This window comes from Galeopterus variegatus, unplaced genomic scaffold, assembly GCF_000696425.1.
Source record: "Galeopterus variegatus unplaced genomic scaffold, G_variegatus-3.0.2 Scaffold7608, whole genome shotgun sequence".
Taxonomy (NCBI): domain Eukaryota; kingdom Metazoa; phylum Chordata; class Mammalia; order Dermoptera; family Cynocephalidae; genus Galeopterus; species Galeopterus variegatus.
The window spans coordinates 16,812-37,327 of NW_007733719.1; the positions used below are offsets into that span (position 1 = coordinate 16,812).

General features: G+C 42.7%; 2 protein-coding genes across 2 annotated transcripts in view; one reads left to right on the forward strand and one right to left on the reverse strand.

Moving 5' to 3' along the window:
* Window positions 1–20,516, reverse strand: part of LOC103607643 (synapsin-2) — a gene marked incomplete at its 5' end in the record, with an annotated part of 40,265 nt that overhangs the window by 11,825 nt on the left and 7,924 nt on the right. Inside the window, 3 exons of the mRNA XM_008592123.1 lie at window positions 580–722; window positions 1,125–1,187; window positions 19,592–19,681. Coding sequence (XP_008590345.1) covers window positions 580–722; window positions 1,125–1,187; window positions 19,592–19,681 — 296 coding nt within the window. The remainder of the gene's footprint in view (window positions 1–579; window positions 723–1,124; window positions 1,188–19,591; window positions 19,682–20,516) is intronic.
* Window positions 12,129–17,852, forward strand: TIMP4 (TIMP metallopeptidase inhibitor 4). Its single transcript, XM_008592121.1, has 5 exons — window positions 12,129–12,327; window positions 13,514–13,611; window positions 14,053–14,167; window positions 16,391–16,515; window positions 17,153–17,852. The coding sequence occupies exons 1-5, from the start codon at window positions 12,189–12,191 to the stop codon at window positions 17,348–17,350; spliced, it is 675 nt and encodes a 224-aa protein (XP_008590343.1). The 5' UTR covers window positions 12,129–12,188; the 3' UTR covers window positions 17,351–17,852.

Genomic DNA, 20,516 nt, shown 5'->3' on the forward strand with positions numbered 1-20,516 from the left:
CCTTACCGGACATCTTTAAAAAAATAAATAAATAAATAAATAAATAAAATAAAAAACCAAGTCTGTGATTAGTAAAATATACTTCTCTTTCTAAATAACAGGATGTAGTGGCAGGGCTGATAACTACCAAGATTTTTAAGTAGTGATGCGAATAATTGATATTTAGAGATAACTGTAGTGTTTATCACACTACAGTTTATATCTATACAGTATAGTTTATATCACACACAACTGTAGTGTGATATAAGGATATCTGTGATAACCTTTAATGTCAAAGTCCTATATACTGTTATTACTACTGTTGTCTTTTGTCTCTGTTCACAGCTGAAAAGACAGCTCAACTTCACTTAGAGGCTAGTGAAAATGAATAGTAATTCTATTTCTCCTCTTAGTTCATAGGCCCCTCCTCTGACTTAAAAGGATCCCAGATTAAGAATCCACGGTGCCCTCTCTCTGTTATCTGCCCTCTGGGCCAGATGAGGTTAAACTGGGAGTTGGTTGCTACCTGGAGGCTCAAACTTTCTATTGTGGCTGAGGAGAAAGTGGAAAGTATCTGCTGGGACCCCACACCCCACTCACATGTAAGCCTTGTAGTTGCTGCCAATCTTCTGGACCCGGATGTCATACTTGGCATCAATGAAAGGCTCTGCTGTGGCATAGGTCTGGGTAAGAGCCACCACACTAGCAATGTCCTGGAAGTCATAGTGGTTTTCTACTTTGACCTAATGTTGGAACAAGGCAGAGAGGGAGAAAGGGAGACATACACACTCATACATGCTGGAAAGTCACAAGGGCTATGAGCCTCCAAACTCATCAAGATGTTTCCAGTCTAGATGCAAAGCTGCGTGCCACACCTCCCCAGGAGGCCCCTTCTCTCTAGCTTCCCTTTCCAGGCTCAGAGGCCATACTTGCTACAAAGGGCCCGAGGGACCAAGCAGGTGGCCTGGACTCTGCTTGTTGAAAGAGGTCTGGTTGGGTAAACACTCATGGCTTCAGAGGGGCTAAATCTTCTCCTTGGAAAGAATTCATCAGGAACAGAGGCAGAAGAGTAGTCCACAAATGGGTTCTCTGAAAAATGCCCTTCTCGGCCTCTACCCCAAAGCATAGCAGGCCCTCTGCCTTACCTTGCCCATGCCCGAGTGAGCGTGGCCAATCTTCACCACCACGGGGAATGTGGGCAGTGTGAGCTGAAAGCAGAGGAAAAAGGAACAAACTGGTCAGAATGGGCCTTTCTCTGGAATCCTACAAATATTTTTCTTGGGAACACCCTTGGGAGGATCCTCTAAAGAACTAGTCCAACCTACTGGCTTTACAAATTATAAAACTGAGGCCCACAGAATGACAGTGACTTTCCAAGGTCACATAGCATATTAGTGGCAGAGCTACAAAATGCTGTTCTCCTATCTGGTATTCTCTATATCTTTAAAACTCATTGCTTCAAACTTCTCTGCATTAGACAACCTAAGGCAGGACTGGCCCTCAGCCAAACAGAATTTTTTTAAAAAATGTATCTCTGAAAGGGTGAATTTTACTGTATGTCAATTATAGCTTAATAAACCCAACTTTTTTAAAAAAATGCATCTTTGAGATCTTTATGTCCCTTATGTCATGTGCCTCTTAGTACCTACTCCTCTTCAAAGGTCCAGCTTTCCTGTAATAATCCTGGCTGTCCTCTCCTTTCACAATCTTTCCTGCTCACTAACACCCCCAAACTGACTGCCAAACACAGCTTAGTATGTGACGGCCTATTTCTGCCCAGGTTGGTGCTTGGAAGTGAGCTATTACAAGAATTCAATACGTTTATCATTGGAAAGAGATCCTTAAGATAGTAAACTCTACCTTGAGGTAACCATATTTTAACAGAGGAGCAATAAAAACTTAAAAGCTAAAGAATTAGCCTAAAGGCAGGTTTCAAGTTATTACAAAATGCAGATGTTAGAAGTAATGTGGTGGAGGGGAAGGGAGACTAGACTAGACTCAGGAGACTCATGTTCTGGTGCTCTCTGCCACTAACTTTCTGCAAGTCACTTTTCCTCACTGAGCTTCAGCATTCGCATCTGTCAAATGAAGAGATCAAACTGGATGCTTTCCCAGATCCCTTCAAACGATACATCAGACTCTATCTTGGTCTGGACTGTCTATGAAGAATCAACTTGGACACCAACCTGGACATTATCATCTTCCTCAGTCAGACTCACCTCTCTTTCAATATCCTTCTTTTCAAATATCACTAGCACCATCAAAATGAAAATACGTCCTTTGAAGGCAATAATGTTGACCTTGATGAAAAGTCAGATCCCAAGGGAACATAGGTGCAACCAGATACTGGGAATACTGGCCTGAGGATTTCAGCATTTCTGGATGAGGCCACTTAAGGCTGGGGAAAGAGCTTCAAAGAGTTTTAGAAATCATGTAGTGCAACCCTATTTTATGGAGAAGAAATTGAAGCCTGAGGAGGCAAAGGTCACAAAGCTACCTAGTGACAGTCAGAATCAGAATCCAGCCTCATACTTTCCAGTCCAGCACTGTGTGGAAACATCACACAGCAATAATCCCATAGAGATTTGGGATTTGGAGCCTTGGAGCATTATGTTCTGTCAGCAGACAAGGTTCTGGTGTGCCTTGCTTCTTTGTTTTCTCAGCTGACCCTCACTCTATAACTGACAGTCTCCAGTGAGAATCAGTATAGCCGAGAGCCTGGTCTTTGAGATCTGTGAAAGTTGTCAGAACCAGAATGGAGTCATGTGTGTTAAACTCTAACAAAAATTAAAAAATGAAGCTAGGAGGCTGAGAAGGGAGGGCACTCACACCTACATGCCTATGATAAGAACCACTACAAAGATTCTTACACACATATGCCTATGACAAAAACCTTCCCCAAGGACTTTTCAAATTGAAATAAATGAAGCTAGGAGGCTGAGAAGGGAGGGCACTCACACCTACATGCCTATGATAAGAACCATTACAAAGATTCTTACACACATATGCCTATGACAAAAACCTTCCCCAAGGACTTTTCAAATTGCAACTTGCTACATGAGCCACAAGGACAGCTAGTCTATGTACAAGAATCCTTTTGCCTGACATTGTCTCCACTAAAGAATTGGTGTCAATTCCTTGGGTAAGCCCCTGTAACCAATGCTTTGTTTGTTTCAAAACAAATTACTTTTTTCTTTCGCCTTTAAATGCACATATTTTTATATGCACATAGTTTACTATGATACACATATTCCCATTGCAATGTTCTGTTCCCAAATAAACTCTACTTTATATATTTGGCCTCAATTTATTTTTTAGGTCAACATTCCTGGTGACCATGAAAGGATCCAGAGTGCCTCCCCTGACCACCCTGAGTTCCTCTTGAATTTGGCACTAGGTTCTGGCAAAGGGCCCTTTGAGTCCTCCAACTCTAGAGGCTTCGCTGGGTGCATAGATTGAGTCTGCCCTGGATTTCGGACCTCCCTTGTTTTGGCTGATGTCTGCTGGACTTTACTTGGGCTGTTTTGACCCTTTTAAAAGCAAGGGTTTTCCATCTCCACCCACAGGAGACTCCAGTGAAGGTAACTGTCATTTCCACTTCTGCTATGGCGGGAGATTCAGGTTATGGGTTTGGCAGCTCCACTATTTCTGTTCTTGGGTAGGAGGAATTCCTCTCAAAGTCCTTCTTTTCTGCTTTGCCTCCTCTACACAGCAGGAAGCTTGGGTCATGGGTATCAGCAAAGTAGGGTTTTTATTTTTATTTATTATTTTGCCTCTCTACTCCTCATGCACAGCAGGAGATTTGGGTTGCAGTTGGCAGGGCAGGTACCAGTAGTTGCACTTTTTGGCCAAGAATTCCACAGCATGCTTTAAAGTTACAGCTGTCTTTTGTCAACTGCAATTTTGGATCTGCCTATGGTCAAAATTGGGGTCTTTAAAAATTCCTAAATTAGTATACTTGTGTGCATTATTTTTTTTTTAAAAAGCTGGCTTTAGAACTAGACGCAATGATATTCTCTAAGGCCTACCAAATTTCCTCATGCATGGTTTTAGATCGATGGCCACCACGAGAATCATTCAAACTTTCCAAGTTTTTCTTTTTTTCTTAGTACCAAATTAAGAGACTGCAACTATAGGATTAACCCTTTCTGGTCACCAGGAATATTGACCTAAAAAAAATCAGAGGCCAAATATATAAAGTAGGGTTAAGTTCTCTCTCTCTCTATTTTTTTTTTTCCTACTTTGAATGCTGACTCTTCTGTAGGTGTTCAGATAAAATTCACTGTTTGTGATATTTCAGACAAAATGAGAAAAAAAATAACTAGGTAACTATCTACAAAAGTTGGGTTCTCAGTTCCAACAGGTAAAAATCTTGAGCTCTGAGCAATAATATAAGGTATCTCTGTCCAACATAAGAATTGCTTTGGTTGCCACGCATGGGCTAGAAAGAGCCTAAGGAAATAATAATAATCATAATAGCTTTTTAAAAAGTGACCCACCCGCATAGATGGTCAAACAAACCAGACCAACAAACAAAAGAAAAACTTGTTCAGCCAGTTCTAGCTAAAATGTAAACATTGAAAATTTAACCCTAAACTCACTTAAAAATAAAGGAAAAAAAAAAAAAGAGGGTAAAATGTTTTTCTTTAAAAATCAAACTGCTATAAAAACTGGCTTACTCAAAATCTGGTTCAACTGTCTTCACTAGATTATCTATTGGGGCAAATAAAGTGTATCCATGTGAAAAGGTCCCATTTGTTCTAAAAAAAATTTAGATCTAAGTATCTTTTATAAACTGGTGAGTTTGTATTCCTATCTCATGACTAAAAAATAAGAGCAATAAGGTCTTATTTGTGTGTATGTATACGTGCTCAGGTATGTTTACACATATGTAGATTAATTATGTTGTATGTTGTGTGTACACGGTAAACTCCTGTATGGTCAGCCAGAAATCCCTGAAGGAATATTTTTTTCTTTTCCTTTTTGTCTTTTATCATGTCCGGCAACGGATCGCAACCCTCAGTGTCGCGCCCGTACCGGACCGGGACCGGCAACGGGATCGTAACCCTCGGTGTCGCGCCTGCACCTCGCCCAGCCAGTGAGCGGAACCGGTCTGTATGTGGGATCCAAACCCTCAGCGGGAGCGCCGCCGCGCTCCCAAGCGGCGCACTGTAGCAGTGCGCCACCGGGTCGGCCCCCTGAAGGAATATTTTTGAAATAGGCTTAGATAAATGAGTGCTCAATTGAAGAAAAAAAATTTTTTTCTTTGCTAAATTATGTAGTAATTAACCCAAAGACTTTTTAGTTAATGTGACTTGAGTACATCTTTAATAAATAAGCTCATTTTAAATTTGTTGATAAAGTAAAAATAGAAATGTCTTCAAAACGATCAACTACATTTGTGCCTGGGTTTATTGGTCAGACAGAACAATATTTGTCTCTGCTAGAGGTTTTCAGGTCATAAAACTATAAACTGAGCCTAAAACAAAATCATCTTTGATTATGTAATTCTTTGATAAGTGAGACTAATTTAATATTGTTGGCTTAATGAAAATTGCTGTAGCTTCTGAGTTATCAGCAAAAAGCCCATATTTTTAACTTTAAAGTGAACACCTGATATTCAAAGGCTATGAAAAATGGTTAACCGGGAAATAACTTAAAATGATGAGTAGACTTGTCTGACATCTCAGTTTTCATAAATAATCTAGGTATAATTGTTAAAAAATAAATAAATTAGGTAAATGTAAATGGAATAAATGTTTACAAATAAACTTTTCATGTAATTTAAAATCTTAAGGTTAAGTTCATTAATTGAATGACAGATACTCATTAAATGTCTGAGTCATTTCCAAATAGGATAAAAAAATTAAAACATAAATAGGCTTAATATAAATATAAATTTGTTCTTGGCTTTTAAATTTTATAAAAAGGCTAAACATATTTGGGTCTATTAACATATATAAAAAATTAAGGTTATGGGAAAATGTGTTTTTAAAATTATAAAACGATTCTCATCTATAAAATACTTATTTGTAACAGATAGTTCAAAATTGCTTGCTTCCTAGATTAAGATTACTAAGAGTTAAAAGCCTAATTAATGTATGTAATTCTGTATACAAAGTATACCAAAAATAAGTTGTGTTTTTTACTAGAAAAATTGTAAGATATAAAAATGTGTTCTTTATTTTGTTTAAATTCAGAGGTTATAAGTGACCCACCCGCATAGATGGTCAAACAAACCAGACCAACAAACAAAAGAAAAACTTGTTCAGCCAGTTCTAGCTAAAATGTAAACATTGAAAATTTAACCCTAAACTCACTTAAAAATAAAGGAAAAAAAAAAAAGAGGGAAAAAGGTTTTCCTTTAACTTCTGAGTTATCAGCAAAAAGCCCATATTTTTAACTTTAAAGTGAACACCTGATATTCAAAGGCTATGAAAAATGGTTAACCGGGAAATAACTTAAAATGATGAGTAGACTTGTCTGACATCTCAGTTTTCATAAATAATCTAGGTATAATTGTTAAAAAATAAATAAATTAGGTAAATGTAAATGGAATAAATGTTTACAAATAAACTTTTCATGTAATTTAAAATCTTAAGGTTAAGTTCATTAATTGAATGACAGATACTCATTAAATGTCTGAGTCATTTCCAAATAGGATAAAAAAATTAAAACATAAATAGGCTTAATATAAATATAAATTTGTTCTTGGCTTTTAAATTTTATAAAAAGGCTAAACATATTTGGGTCTATTAACATATATAAAAAATTAAGGTTATGGGAAAATGTGTTTTTAAAATTATAAAACGATTCTCATCTATAAAATACTTATTTGTAACAGATAGTTCAAAATTGCTTGCTTCCTAGATTAAGATTACTAAGAGTTAAAAGCCTAATTAATGTATGTAATTCTGTATACAAAGTATACCAAAAATAAGTTGTGTTTTTTACTAGAAAAATTGTAAGATATAAAAATGTGTTCTTTATTTTGTTTAAATTCAGAGGTTATTTAAGGTTGGTTCAACAAAGTAAATTTAGGAAGGAAATAGAAACATGATAGAAAGGGATCAGTAAGTAAAGAAGGGGGGAATATGAAGAAAGTTGTGGGTATAAAGATGTATTTTTGGTAAGAAAGGTTAAAAAGAAAAGAGAATAATTTGTATGAAAAAGAATCTTGTGTAGTAAATTTTTGTCCTAAAGTGAAATGACTCATTATTTAGCGAAGAGGAAGTATAGGACAAAACAGAAAGTCTAAAATGTCATGGAAATGTCTGAGTTAGTTGTAATCATGGTTCATGAAGGGTGAATTTGTGAAAGAATATTGCGTGTGATTAAGTTGGCTATAATTAGAAGGGAATTATTTATGTCCTTCTAAAGACTGAGCTTTGATATTAAAAATACACTGATAGAGAACTTTCCCCCCTATGTTAGAACAAGGTTTCCTTGACTATTAGTAAAACTGAAGGAGGTTTTGATCATTTCCCCCCTATGTTAGAACAAGGTTTCCTTGACTATTAGTAAAACTGAAGGAGGTTTTGATTTTTAATTCTGAAGTCTGCCATCTTCTTAACAGTTTTAATTTCTGCTACATTTCTCCCTGAAATTCATTTAATCTCCCTGTTTTCAGGTTGGAAGTGCTGTCTTCTTCATTTAGAATGGTAATTTCATTTCTCGAGGAACAGTTTTCTTCCTGAAGCTTTGTAGATTCGTATCTCAGAAGTTCATCTTTTGCTGTATCTCAGTGTACGTGATTTGCAGGTCACACGTCACTGCCTGCAGCTCTCCCTCTCTCTCCCTTGAGAAGGTCTTGGGTGATAACTCTCTCTTTAACTTTTTCATCAGCTAACTCTGCTCTTATCATCTGACACTGGAATGTTCCGTCTTGAAGGCCTAAAAAGGAATGCTTTCTTCCGGTATAATTTGATTCTGTACTGTTGGCATTTCTTGATATGCCTAAATGGTTCCATGTAACCAGGAAACTTCCCATGTTTTCTAAAAGCCATACATTCCCCTGCTCAAGGTATTGGTTTTCTTGCTTACATTATTCTTCTATAATGTAGTGTACTCTCATAATCTTGGACACATTCTTCCTGTGTCTGATTAAATTCAAAATACCTTTTCATCAGGTTCAAATTTCATGTTATTTAAATGGGCTTTCCATAAGGAGAAACAATCACACTGCAGGTTTTTCTTTGCCTTTTTGGTAACTGGCCTGAGAAACAAAGATTTTGCGTTTTATCGAGATAATTTCCCTGTTGTCTTTATTAGGTTTTTGATTACTTGGGAAAACTGAGCTTTGAAAGGGTTAAGGTTTTTTATCCATGTAACTTTATTGTTTTCAAAACTTTTTAATTATCACTCTGGTTAAATGGATGACTATTATTTCCACAGTGACCTGTGATTCTATTATGATTCAGTGTTTTAAACCTTTTCGCATCCTTGACAGGCTTCTCCAATATTAAAATTCTAAACTAAATCTTTGGGATTTTCCAGCTGGGCCCCTGGGCCTCAAAGAAAGTATCTCTCAGGCGAGCCTGTGGCGCACTCAGGAGAGTGCAGCGCTGGGAGCACAGCAGCGCTCCTGCCCCAGGTTCGGATCCTATATAGGGATGACTGGTGCGCTCACAGCGCTCACAGCGCTCACTAGCTGAGCGTGGTGCGGCCGGTCTCAAAAAGGACAAAAAAAAAAAAAAAAAAGAAAGTATCTCTCATCTCGTAGAGATATTAACTGATTAGGCTTACTTGGCAAATTGAATGAAAAGCATTGTCAAAGGATAAGTGGTATTTTAGAACTTTTATTTTACACTTATGAATATGTTTCAGTTTACATTTATGAATATGCTATTGATATTAATGTTACAAAATTATATAAAATTCTTAAAAATCTAATATTTTATCAGTCATAATTTTGGTTTTGTTGAATTGTCTTTAAAGTTATATTTATATAAATATGTTATTAATGTAAGTATTCTAAAGATTATATAAAATTTATAAAATCTGATGTTCCTGATGTGATGCTATCAGTCATGACTCTGGTTGTTATCTTAAAATGCTGTATACGATAGAAATAATGAAACTTCCTGGTCAATTGCTGATTTTAGTAAGCTTTCATTAGATCTTAACTATGGCTATTCTAAGTCTCTGGTGTTCGCAGTTTTGATTTTTCTCTAAAGATATCTGCAATCAGATTCATGTAAAAAGACATAAACGTAGGTTTCTAATAACTTTAAGATTATTGTGGATTGAATGTCTCTCCAAATTCACTTAAGCTTTACTTGTGTACCCCGATTTTTATGTATTAGAAACTTGGCTCCCACTGTGACAGTGTTAAGAGAGTGGGAAATCATACTATGGTAATCGAAAGGTGGGGCCTTGAAGAGGTGATTAGATTTGTATGACCAAGCCATAGTGAATTGATTAATAATGGTGGTCAGGGGTGTGGTTCTGAGGACTTTAAAAGGGGAGCATGAAGAGTCTGTCTCTCTGCTTCACCATTTTCTGCCATGTGAGACCCCTGGGTCACTGTTGCTATCACCAAGACCCTCACCAGATGTGTTCCCTGGACTTTGGACTTAGCCTCAGAAACTGTAAACAATAAATTTCATTTGTTTTATAAATTACACAATTGCAACTATTTTGTTATAAGCAACAAAAATGGACTAATACAAAGATCAATGAACAAAGTAAAAATTTTCCATAACATTAAAGAAACTAATGGGTTTATTAAGGGACGCCCCAACCCCTACTGACCTTAACATATGCATTCTGCTTCTGTACAAATTGCTTGCTAAAATAAAGGGGAATAAATAGAGTAGCATGGCCAACGCCATTTTAGGCAGCTCTGCCATTTTAGCCTGAAAAGTCCCTATGTGGAATCCAGGGTGGGGAGGGGCTACAGGGCTAGAGGGCCTACAGGGCTACCCACAAAATTAGCTTATGTACTGCTGGCTTGCTTGCATTGGCTAGATTGTGTCAGGTGCGAAAAACTCCCGCCCAGCTAAAAATAAAAGCTGCGAGAGGTTTCAACTTGGGGCTGCGCTTCTCGATTGGCCTGCATAGCCCTGGCTGCCAGAAATAAACTTTTTTCCCTTTCCTATCACCCGGTTCTCGTGGGCAAATTTCTTTTACCCGTCGGACATTGGCCATAACAGGTTCATAAAACTGCTAATCAAGATCAAAATGAGGGCCGGCCCGGTGGCACACTGGATAGTGCGCCGCTTGGGAAGCGCGGCAGCGCTCCCGAGGATTATGTCCTCATGAATGGATTCATCCATTCATAGAATAATAGGTTAAGGGCTTAATGGTTTTTTTTTTTTTTTTCCTTTTTGTCTTTTTTCATGACCGGCAACGGATTGCAACCCTCACGTTGGATCATGAGGATTATGTCCTCATGAATGGATTCATCCATTCATAGAATAATAGGTTAAGGGCTTAATGGTTTGTTTTTTTTTTTTCCTTTTTGTCTTTTTTCATGACCGGCAACGGATTGCAACCCTCAGTGTTGCCCCCGTACCGGACCGGGACGGGCAACGGGATCGCAACCCTTGGTGTTGCGCCCACACCTCGCTCAGCCAGTGAGCGGCTGGTCTGTATGTAGGATCCGAACCCTCGGCGGGAGCGCCGCTGCGCTCCCAAGCGGCGCACTGTAGCAGTGCGCCACCGGGCCGGCCCAAGGGCTTAATGGTTAATCGTGGGTATGGACTGGTGACTTTATAAGGTGAGCACATGAAAGCACTCATGCCATTCTCTCCATGTGATACTCTGGTTGCCACTGGACTCTGTGGGGACTCCCCACAAAAAAGGCCCTCACCAGATGTGCCCTCTAGACTTTGGACTTCCCAGCTTCCTAAACTGAAGAAATTTACCTCTTTTCCTTAAACATTACCCAGTTTCAGGTATTCTGTAATAAGCAACAAGAAAACAGACTCATACAGCACAGATGCCTGTAACAAAAACTTTGCCAAGGTCTTTTCAAACTGCAACTTGCTACATGAGTCACAAGGACAGCTAGCCAATGTACAAGAACATTTGCCTGACATTGTCTCCACTAATGAACTGGTGTCAACTCCTCTGATAGGCCCTGTAACCAATGTTCTCTTTGTTTCCCTACAAATTACTGTGTACTTTTCTCTTTTGCCTTTAAAAACCTTTGTCTTCCTTTGCCTCCCAGGATACGCACGCAGTTTACCATGGCATGCAATGTTCTATTTCCAAATAAACTATATATTTGGCTTGTTTATTTTTTTTTCTCCCCCCACATCAGACGGGTAACGTGCTGATGTCCTAACAAGGTTCAGAGGGAGACACATGTCACACAATAGCGTGCAAACACAATCATCATGCTTATGAACCAAAAAAGGATCCTCCGTTTCTTTTGTGGGTCAAGAGGTCCAAGGCCTGCCTTAAGTAATGGGACACCCTGTGTTTTGAGCCCTCCCCAAGAGCACGGTCCCCAGCTATCTGCAGAGTCTAGGATCTGGGTATGGGAAAGGGTTTCTAAAGCACTGGCTGCTTTCTCTGACATTTCTCCCCACCCCCCAGCCGACAGAGCCAAGACACACACGCACACACCCCAACTTTCTCTGTCCTATTCCATCACTGTTTGCTGTTGCTTTGGAGCCTAATAAATAGGGCATTGAAAACACTTCCTGCAGCTGAAAGAAGCCCTGAGTAGCTTGTCTCATTCTCAGTGTGCAGCTCAGCAAGGGGTCCGTCCTTCTCTGTCACTGTCTCTTTTGCCTGTTGTAATTCCGTCTGCCTCTCTCCAACTCTGCCTGTCTCAGTCCTTCTGTCTGTGCCTCTCCTCATTCTTGTTTCTTCTGACTGAATCACAGTCCCTCTGTCTTTCTGGCCTCATGCATTTATCTTTGTTGCTCTTTCGGTCTTTATGACCATGATACCATCCCCTCTCACAGTGCCTTCCCTCTACTTCCAGACGGCTTAATTACTCAGGCAGGGAAATAGAGGCTGGAGCCTCTCTCCTGGCTTCCCTCTTCATCTTATTGAGTCTGCCTGTCAGGAGGGCCTCGGGTCCTGCAGCCGCGGATGGCCTACAACCAAAGGAGGGCGGAGCTTATGGGGGCGGGATTGGCCCTAGGGCCACCTCATAAAGCCCGGGGCGAGGGGCGCGACACGTTCTAAAGGAGCCCTGGAGGGGCTATTTGGTCCAACAGACCCCACAGGCTCAGTTGGGGCTCTGCGGCGTCATGCCCAGGAGCCCCCGCACCGCGCCCAGCTGGGTGCTGTTGCTGCGGCTGCTGGCACTGCTGCGGCCCCCGGGGCTGGGCGAGGCGTGCAGCTGCGCCCCCGCGCACCCCCAGCAGCACGTCTGCCACTCCGCGCTTGGTGAGTCCCAGGTCCACGAAATCCACAGCAGCGGGTGGTTGTGCGGGATAGCTATGGGGCCGAGCAGCGGACCAGGAGTCGGCGGGGCGGGGGGTCGGGGGTGGGGAGGAGCTCAAATCTTACACCCATTGCCTCCTGCTGAGGCTGGTGGGTCGGGGAGGAGCCCGGCGCCATAGCAACCTTGCAAGCGTTGAGGCTGATTTGTAAGGAAATAAAGATTGTGTCAGGGGCCTCCATAGCGACCCCCTCACATCGGCCATACAGCAATTATGGAGTGTCACTGAAAAAGGTGTCACCGGAGCTACCAGGTGATTATTCTGAAACTACTGGATTGGGGTGGGGGGTCAGGGAGGCAGGGAGGAGAGAGGACTTGCATTATAAATACCTGTCTCTGTCCAGGCCTGTAACTGAGGTTGCCACAATGCCACACCCCAACACACACCTTTTGCACTTCCCCCGTATCCTTAAATTCCTGGCAAACTCTTATTTATCCTTAAAGGTCTAACTCAGGTCTCTCCTCTCCTCTGAAGGCTTCTCTAACACCTTTGTGTTCCTACTATGCTGTGCCATGTTCTTTATAAGTGTTCTCCCCTAGACCAAGAGTTGTCCAGGATGGAGGCCACCCTGTCTCAGTCACATCTATGGGCCTGGTGCTGACTGCCCAGTGCAAGGCCAGGCACAGAGGAACAATTTCATAAACAGTTTTGATTAATGCCCAAATGGGCAAGAGATAGACTACCTCAGTGCAGAGGTAGTCAGAACATTTATGAACTGAACAAACATTAACTAATACCAACTCTGGGCGGGCTCTGAGGCCTTGAGCTACATCAACAGATGAACTCTGCACCAATTGCCTTCAAGAGGCTCCTCCTCCATTCTCTACCCCATCTCCCACCCTCCTCCCCGCTGCACCCAGGACTATGGAGAACTAGAGCTCTCCAAAGGAACAGGTTCAGAAAGGAGAAAGGACCTAGAGGCTGTAGGACTAATAGACCTGACAGGCTTGGAACTTGAAGCAACTGCAGAGGAGTTTCCAGGTCCCCATTCTCACACACCGCATTGCTCACCACCCTAAAACACCTACACCAAGAATTCCCCTACACAGTTCTCCAGGGGCCCCAGATCATCCACATCTCAGGTGGATTGCCCCCACAGGTTGCTGCAGATTCCTTCTTTTCCTATGCAGTGATCCGGGTCAAAGTCTCCAGTGAGAAAGTAGTTCCTGCCAGTGCAGACCCTGCTGACACTCAAAAAATGATCCGGTATGAAATCAAACAGATAAAGGTACATGGGGGCAGGACTGGGGTTTACCCCCTTGGGCTGATGGAGGGAGTGGGGGGTGTGTTCTGGGAGGGGTGGGGCTGGTATGTTTCAGGCCACCTGTCTCAGTGACCTTGGGTCTAGATGCTGAGGTGGAACTGGATGAGACTGAGGGCAAGGCCCACGGGATCTGAGCGACAGTGCAGGGTGGGGCCTCGGTGTCCATCAGTCCCACAACTGCCTGTGCATGGGGCCACTGGAATATCTCCTCTCTCACTGGAATAAGCCAAGTTTTAGATCTTTTCAAAGACAGGAATAACTCAGTAGGACCATCTGTGTGCACCAAATCCTGAAATAGACTTTTGCTTAATTTTTCAGACTGAGAAATGAGAAATTTTTGCCTGTTTATATACAAAGTACACTCATTGATCCAACCGATATTGCTTTTGTGTGATTGCCTTTCAGATGTTTAAAGGGTTTGAGAAAGTCAAGGATGTTCAGTATATCTATACACCTTTTGACTCTTCCCTCTGTGGTGTGAAACTAGAAGCCAACAGCCAGAAGCAGTATCTCTTGACTGGTAAGTTAAAGACCAACAACTTGCCTTAATAGATTCTGTCCTAAGGAAGGCAGTGAGGGAGGAGCCAGGGCCTTCCTTGGGAAGCAGGCTGAGTCAGGTGGCATCTTCTTAGGCATAAAACTGGGCCGTGTTAGTGACAGCCAACTTCTGAGTTGGGAGGAGCCTCGGTAACCTCCCTTTCAATGCAAATGTCTTCATTACAGTGACCCTTTCCACTGCTTCACTATTTTAAGGACAGGTTGCTCTCCCAGTCCAGGGCCGCTGGTTCCATTTTCAAACGTTTTTATGGTATAAAATTTTTGATATCTTGAGCTCAAATCTGCCCCTTTGAGACTGCCTATTGTGGGTTCAGCTCTGCCCTTGCATAGGCCCCACAAGAGCCTTGAATCTAACACAGTTCTGTCTCCAAGAACTTGAGTCCAGGCAGCACTACTCCATACTAAATTGGTTAAGGTAGAACAGTTAAAAAGCACACAAGAACATGACTCCATAGTGAATGAATACAACACTAAATTATTTTGAAGTTCAGGAAAAGGATGTATTTTCGTGGTTATGGACAATCAGGGAAGCTCACTGTGTAAGTGGGATCTAAACTGTCCCTAACAGATGAAAACTATTTAGAAAGAAAGCAAGGAAAAGAAAAGGCACAGCAGGTAGGGAGAACAGGTGGAAGAATTCCACCGTCTATCTATTCATTCAGCAATGAGTGGCCACCTACTCACTGCCAAGCCTGGGGCAGGACAGTGGAGATTCAGTGACAAGTCATAGTCCTCAAGAAGTTTGTAGACCAGATATGGCTCTTGAGCAGTCATAGGTGCTGGAGGCTGCAATGATAGGGGCTTTCCAGCTTTACTGATGTGGAGTTGTGCTTACCTGGGGAGCTTCTGGATGGGAGACGCAGGGGTAGGGCATGCCATCGAGCATCCCCCATTCCCAGGACTAGCAGACCAGGCCTTTTCAAGCTGTTATCCCACCTCCTTCTCTCTGTGTCTAGCTCTCTGCTAGGCACTGTGGTACATCAGCGGAAGTAGGAGACATGCTGTCTGCCCTCAAGGGGACAGACAACAAGTCTAACTGAGGATAGCAATAAATGACAAAACACAACTCTACCGAAAAGTCATCAGTGGTGCCCATTCCCTTCAGGAGAAGGGACAAGCTCTTTTGCCTGATGTTGAACACTGCTGACCTCTCTAAGTCTGTCTTCTGCCACTTGTCAGTGATAGTTTCCAGACTCTCACTTCCCCCACAGCTGAACTAAACTACTTTCAGTTGCAGAAGGTGTGCTGCTGGGCTGTGTCTCTCTGCCTTTGCACAAGGATAGTCCCAGTGTCCAGGAACCCCTTCTCCAACCCAATACAAGCATCTCCTCTGAGACACCTTCCTTGCCCCACAGCTCTCCCATGGATGAAGATAACTGTGCTTTCCTTTGTTCTTATACTGCATTTTGTGTATAATGACACAATAGTGTCATTTTTGCCTACTTATTTGTCTACCCTCCTCATGTTTAAGCTCCTTGGGGGCAGAGAGATCCTGTCATATTTAGTTCTGTATTTCTGGTACTAGGTCATAGTAGTTGCTTAGTGAGGAGATGATCAAGTGAAGTTCTGAGACAGGTGTGGGACGGCAAGGTCAGGGACGGCTTTGAGATGAGGTGGCATTGAAAAGGGTCTTTGAAAGATGGGAAGGAGTTTCATAAGGGAGGAAGGGGAACTTACCTACAGGGAAGGGAAAAGACTCACCAAGATAGGTCCGTGGGGCAGAGACTGGCCTGTGTAGATATTGGGAAGGGATCTATTATTTACTGAACATCTTCGGTGGGTCCACAGCTATGCTGGGAACTCTACAGACATTCTCTCATTTGATCCTGAAAACAACTTTATTATTCTCATCTTCCAGCTGACAGGTTATGTGACTTTCTTAAGATCACAAGGCTAATAAATGATATAAAAGGAGGTCCCACCCAAGTCTGACTTTAAAATCCATGTTCTTCTCTCTGAAATATACTAAAGGTCCCAGAACTCTGCCTCATCCAAACATAATCTGTTAATCTCTTTGCTATTAAGATTATAGGAGGTTTTCTGGTCCCTTCATTGAGCCCCATGTTGCCACTGCCACCAAAAAGCCATTGGGAGGCTGCAGTTCTGGGTTCTTCACGGATCTGGGCCCCTGGAGCTCCAGGAACAGATTCCTGATGCTAGACTCTCTCCTCATCTACCCTTGAAGGCCAGGTCCTCAATGATGGAAAAGTCTTCGTCCGTCTGTGCAACTACATTGAACCCTGGGAGGACCTGTCCTTGTTGCAGAGGGAGAGTCTGAATCATCACTACCATCTGAACTGCGGATGCCAAGTAAGGGAGTGTCCATTTCCAAGGTCTTCTGGGGTTAAAAGAAGGGTTTCGAGCCTTGAAGCCTCACCCTTCATGTATTCCTTCCCTCATGAGTGCATTTCTTCACTTACTATATCATACTTGAGAATGCTGTGGCTTGGGCACTGTATGAAGTTGGGGATGGGAAAGCAACAGGGTCTACAGTCCCTGATCTCAAAGTATTTAATTTTGGCTGGGAAGGTGGCCATCATATAAGGCAGACTGAGATGACAGTAATACAGCAACCGCTTAAACAGACTCTGCTGTTTGCCAGGCCCTGTAATAGTCAATTTATTTTAGATATTTAATTTAGTCTTTATAACAAATTTATGAAGAATTAAGATTTTCACTTTAAGGTGAAGCAATGAAAGTTTAGGGAAGTGAAGTGACTTGCTCAAGGTGGGTAGTGGAGTAAGGACCCTCAGGGCTGTCTGACTCCAGAGATGCCACTGGGGAGCATAGGGGAAAGAGAATTCAGGGGGAAGTTTGGGGACTAGAAAAGGCTCTATAAGGCAAGACGCATTTGAGATGGGCTGTCAGGGTATGTAAGAGTCTGAAAGGCAGCAAAGGAAAAAAAAGACACTATACTCACTTTGGTGTTGTGTGGCCATGACTCTAGATCACCACCTGCTATACAGTGCCCTGTACCATCTCGGCCCCCAACGAGTGCCTCTGGACAGACTGGCTGTTGGAACAGAAGCTCTACGGGAAACAGGCCCGGCATTATGTCTGCATGAAGCATGTTGATGGCACCTGCAGCTGGTACCGGGGCCACCTGCCCCTTAGGAAGGAGTTTATTGACATCATCCAGCCCTAGAAGGGACCAGTGACCACCACAACCCTTCCAGAGTCCTGAAGATCAAGCTGGTTCTCCTTCCCTGTGTAGCTCTGGCCATCACCACTTGCTCCATTGCTGCCAGCCAGTGGGAAGTGCCAAGTAGGCGGTCTGGCCAGCATCAGGGCAGGGATGCGACATGTTACACCTTGTGCCTAAGACCCCAGCCCAGAACCTGTCAGGGACTAGGGAAGATAACATGACTGTTCTGTTCTGCCCTCAGCCCTTCTCATCTGCCTCCCAAACCCCATTAGTCTAGCTTGTACCTGTTACTGGAAGTTTTGATTTTGGCTTAGTTTGTTTTCCAAAGCCAGGACTATTGCGTTTCCTTTCCAGGAAAAAGTATTCTCCTTTGCCTTCACTGATCTGATTGGGGAGAAATGGTGAATGTTATACATATGAAGTGGCGTAGCTTTGTGATGTACAATATCAGAAGATGGGTTGACAGTGTCATAAACAAGCCGATTGGCAGGAGTGAAAAGAACAATGTATGATGGCTGTGTATCCTCTACTCCTGTCTCGACTCATCCTATCTTCTGATACGCTTTCATCTGTCTGGGGGAGCGACTTGAGGGACACGGAATTACTGTGTGACATCTAGAACAGCTTAACCTTCCCATCCTGTGATCCTCTCTCTATCATTCCTGGCAGGGGTCCGGCCCAATCAGCACACCTCTTTGGACAAGAATACTCTTATTGTTTAAGAATGGGTATTGTCTCTCCTAATAACCTCAGCTGATATCCATAAGGCTTCTCTTCTGCCTCTTTTAGATTAGAAATGTCTTCATTACTTCAGAACTTTTTATTTTTAAGCCAAAAAAGCCTTTCTCTTGTAGAGTTGAAATCCCCCGTTTGTCAGCTTTTGATACCTCAGAGATGTGATCCTCTCCTGAGGGTAAATTTCAGGACAGAGGACAGCAGAGAAATACTACAAGGGTCCTTGAGGGAAAAAGATGGTAGATGAGGAATATACTTCGCAACTATTGCAGTTTTTTCAGTGGTTAGCACTGCTAGATGTTCCAGCAGGAAAAGCCAGCTTTGATCCCCAGAGAGCCCCTCCACCTTCAGTTCAGTCCCCTTACCACTGTATCTTGGACTCCCTGAGATTTCCAACCACAGGCCCCTTAGGGTTCCTCAGCCTCTGCAAGCCTTCCTGGCCTATACAGAAAGAAAGAGGCCTGATACTGGCCCCAAGGATTTATTAAGAACAAGGGCTTAAAATTCCAGAGCCTCTTCCTGGGGAAGCTCTGGCAAAGATGACAGAAGTAATTCTTTTCAAGGCCCAAGGTTGTTTTGTTTTTCTTTGTGTGGTCTGCTGGTGAGCAAGCCATGTGCAATGTGCCAGAAGAAGGCTCTTGATTCACAGAAATGCTGCAAATGGAGCTCCCCTTTGAAGAAAGGAGTGGGAGAGGGAACAAACATGATCTCTGTCCCAGAGCGCAACACTTGCAATGCTTTGGCAGAGAATTTCCATTGGTGGAAGCAGGATCACCAACCAATTGCACTGGCCTGGGGCAAGGGGTGTGGGGACAGGGAAGAAGGGAGTTCAAGCTCCAGGTTGCCATGGAGGAAAAACATTAGCAATAACCTCCTTATCAAGCAACCATCCCATCCCTCTGCTCCTTCTGACATCTGCACTGGCCTGGGGCAAGGGGTGTGGGGACAGGGAAGAAGGGAGTTCAAGCTCCAGGTTGCCATGGAGGGAAAACATTAGCAATAACCTCCTTATCAAGCAACCATCCCATCCCTCTGCTCCTTCTGACATCCTAGGATGGCCTCAGAGAAGGCACCGTGTTAACCCAGCCTTACCACGTGCCTGAGGAAGCGAAGGGAATGAAACAGTCAGGTGAATAATGACTGGAGCAACTGACACACAGTGAGATAATATAACTTGTCCAATGAGAAATGGACATGTGGCAGAGCTAGGGCTGGAACCCAAAGCAGTGAGATCTTCTCATTGTTGGTCCAGAGGTTTGTTACTTTCTCGGCTTGATTAACCTGCCCTTGTTTCTGCTCTTCCCTATTCTTTCTCCAGAATTTGAAGACAAGAGGCTATCAGCTAAAATCCAGCCACTCCAGCCCATAAAGTAGCTCCATAGTTCCACCCCAATGGAGTCTTAGGGGTTGAGATGCTGAGGCCCTTGTCAGAGCCCCACAATCACTGTATGGCTAAGGTCAGACTGGAAATAGCAAAGAGACTAAAGTCCCCACTTAGCCACCTACCATTTCTTTGTGGTTGGGGTAGTATGTCTGCTCAATGAGGGGGAACTTTTCTCCTCCCAGTGTCTTGTAGATGGCCACCAGCTGGGCAAACTGAAAAAGAGAAGCAAATGTTTCAGCTTTTCTAAGGCAACTCTGGAACAGACAGACAAAATATCAACCCATCAAACAAATATTGAGCATTTGCTCTGTTGAGGGCTTTGTGCTAAGCACTTCGAGGATATAAAAGAAGCATACAATTCCTGTCTTTAAGGAACATTTGCTTTAGTTGGGGAAGGGAAAGAGTGAGCTAAAATTCATTGAGTACCTACTCAATTCTAATGATATTTCATTCAATCCTCATATCAAATCGATGAATTAGGTACTTCATCATCTTCATTTTACATATGAAGCCCAGAGAGGATAGGAACTTGCCTAAAGTCATAGAGCTGCAGAGAGGTGAAGCTGGGATTGAAACTTGGGTCTCTTAACTCTAGACACCTGCATCTCTGAGCAAAGGCAAGACATGAAGCTGGATAGGTAACATGGGCCAAGTCGTGGAAGTTCAAATGCCAGCAAAGGAATGGTAGCTTTTTCCTGTGTGTAGTATTGAGTCACCAGCGTTTGAGCAGGGGGTGCATTGAACAATGCTGTTCTTCAGGAAGATTCGGATGCTCATGGTGTGAAGGATAGAAAGGCCCAGTCTTTCTGGGACTTAATACTCATGCAAGAAATGATCTTGCTGTGCCCTTCACCTGTGAGAAACTGGAATAGTTCCATGGGGAAGAGACCAAGTATACAAACTTACGGTGTCAGGGTTGAAAAGTTTTTGGTGCACATCTACCCCCATTTAATAAATGAGGAAACTGAGGCCCAGAGAGATCACTTGCCCAATTTCACACCATAGTTGAGCCAGATTCATAGCCAGGCCCCTTCATTCCCAATGCAT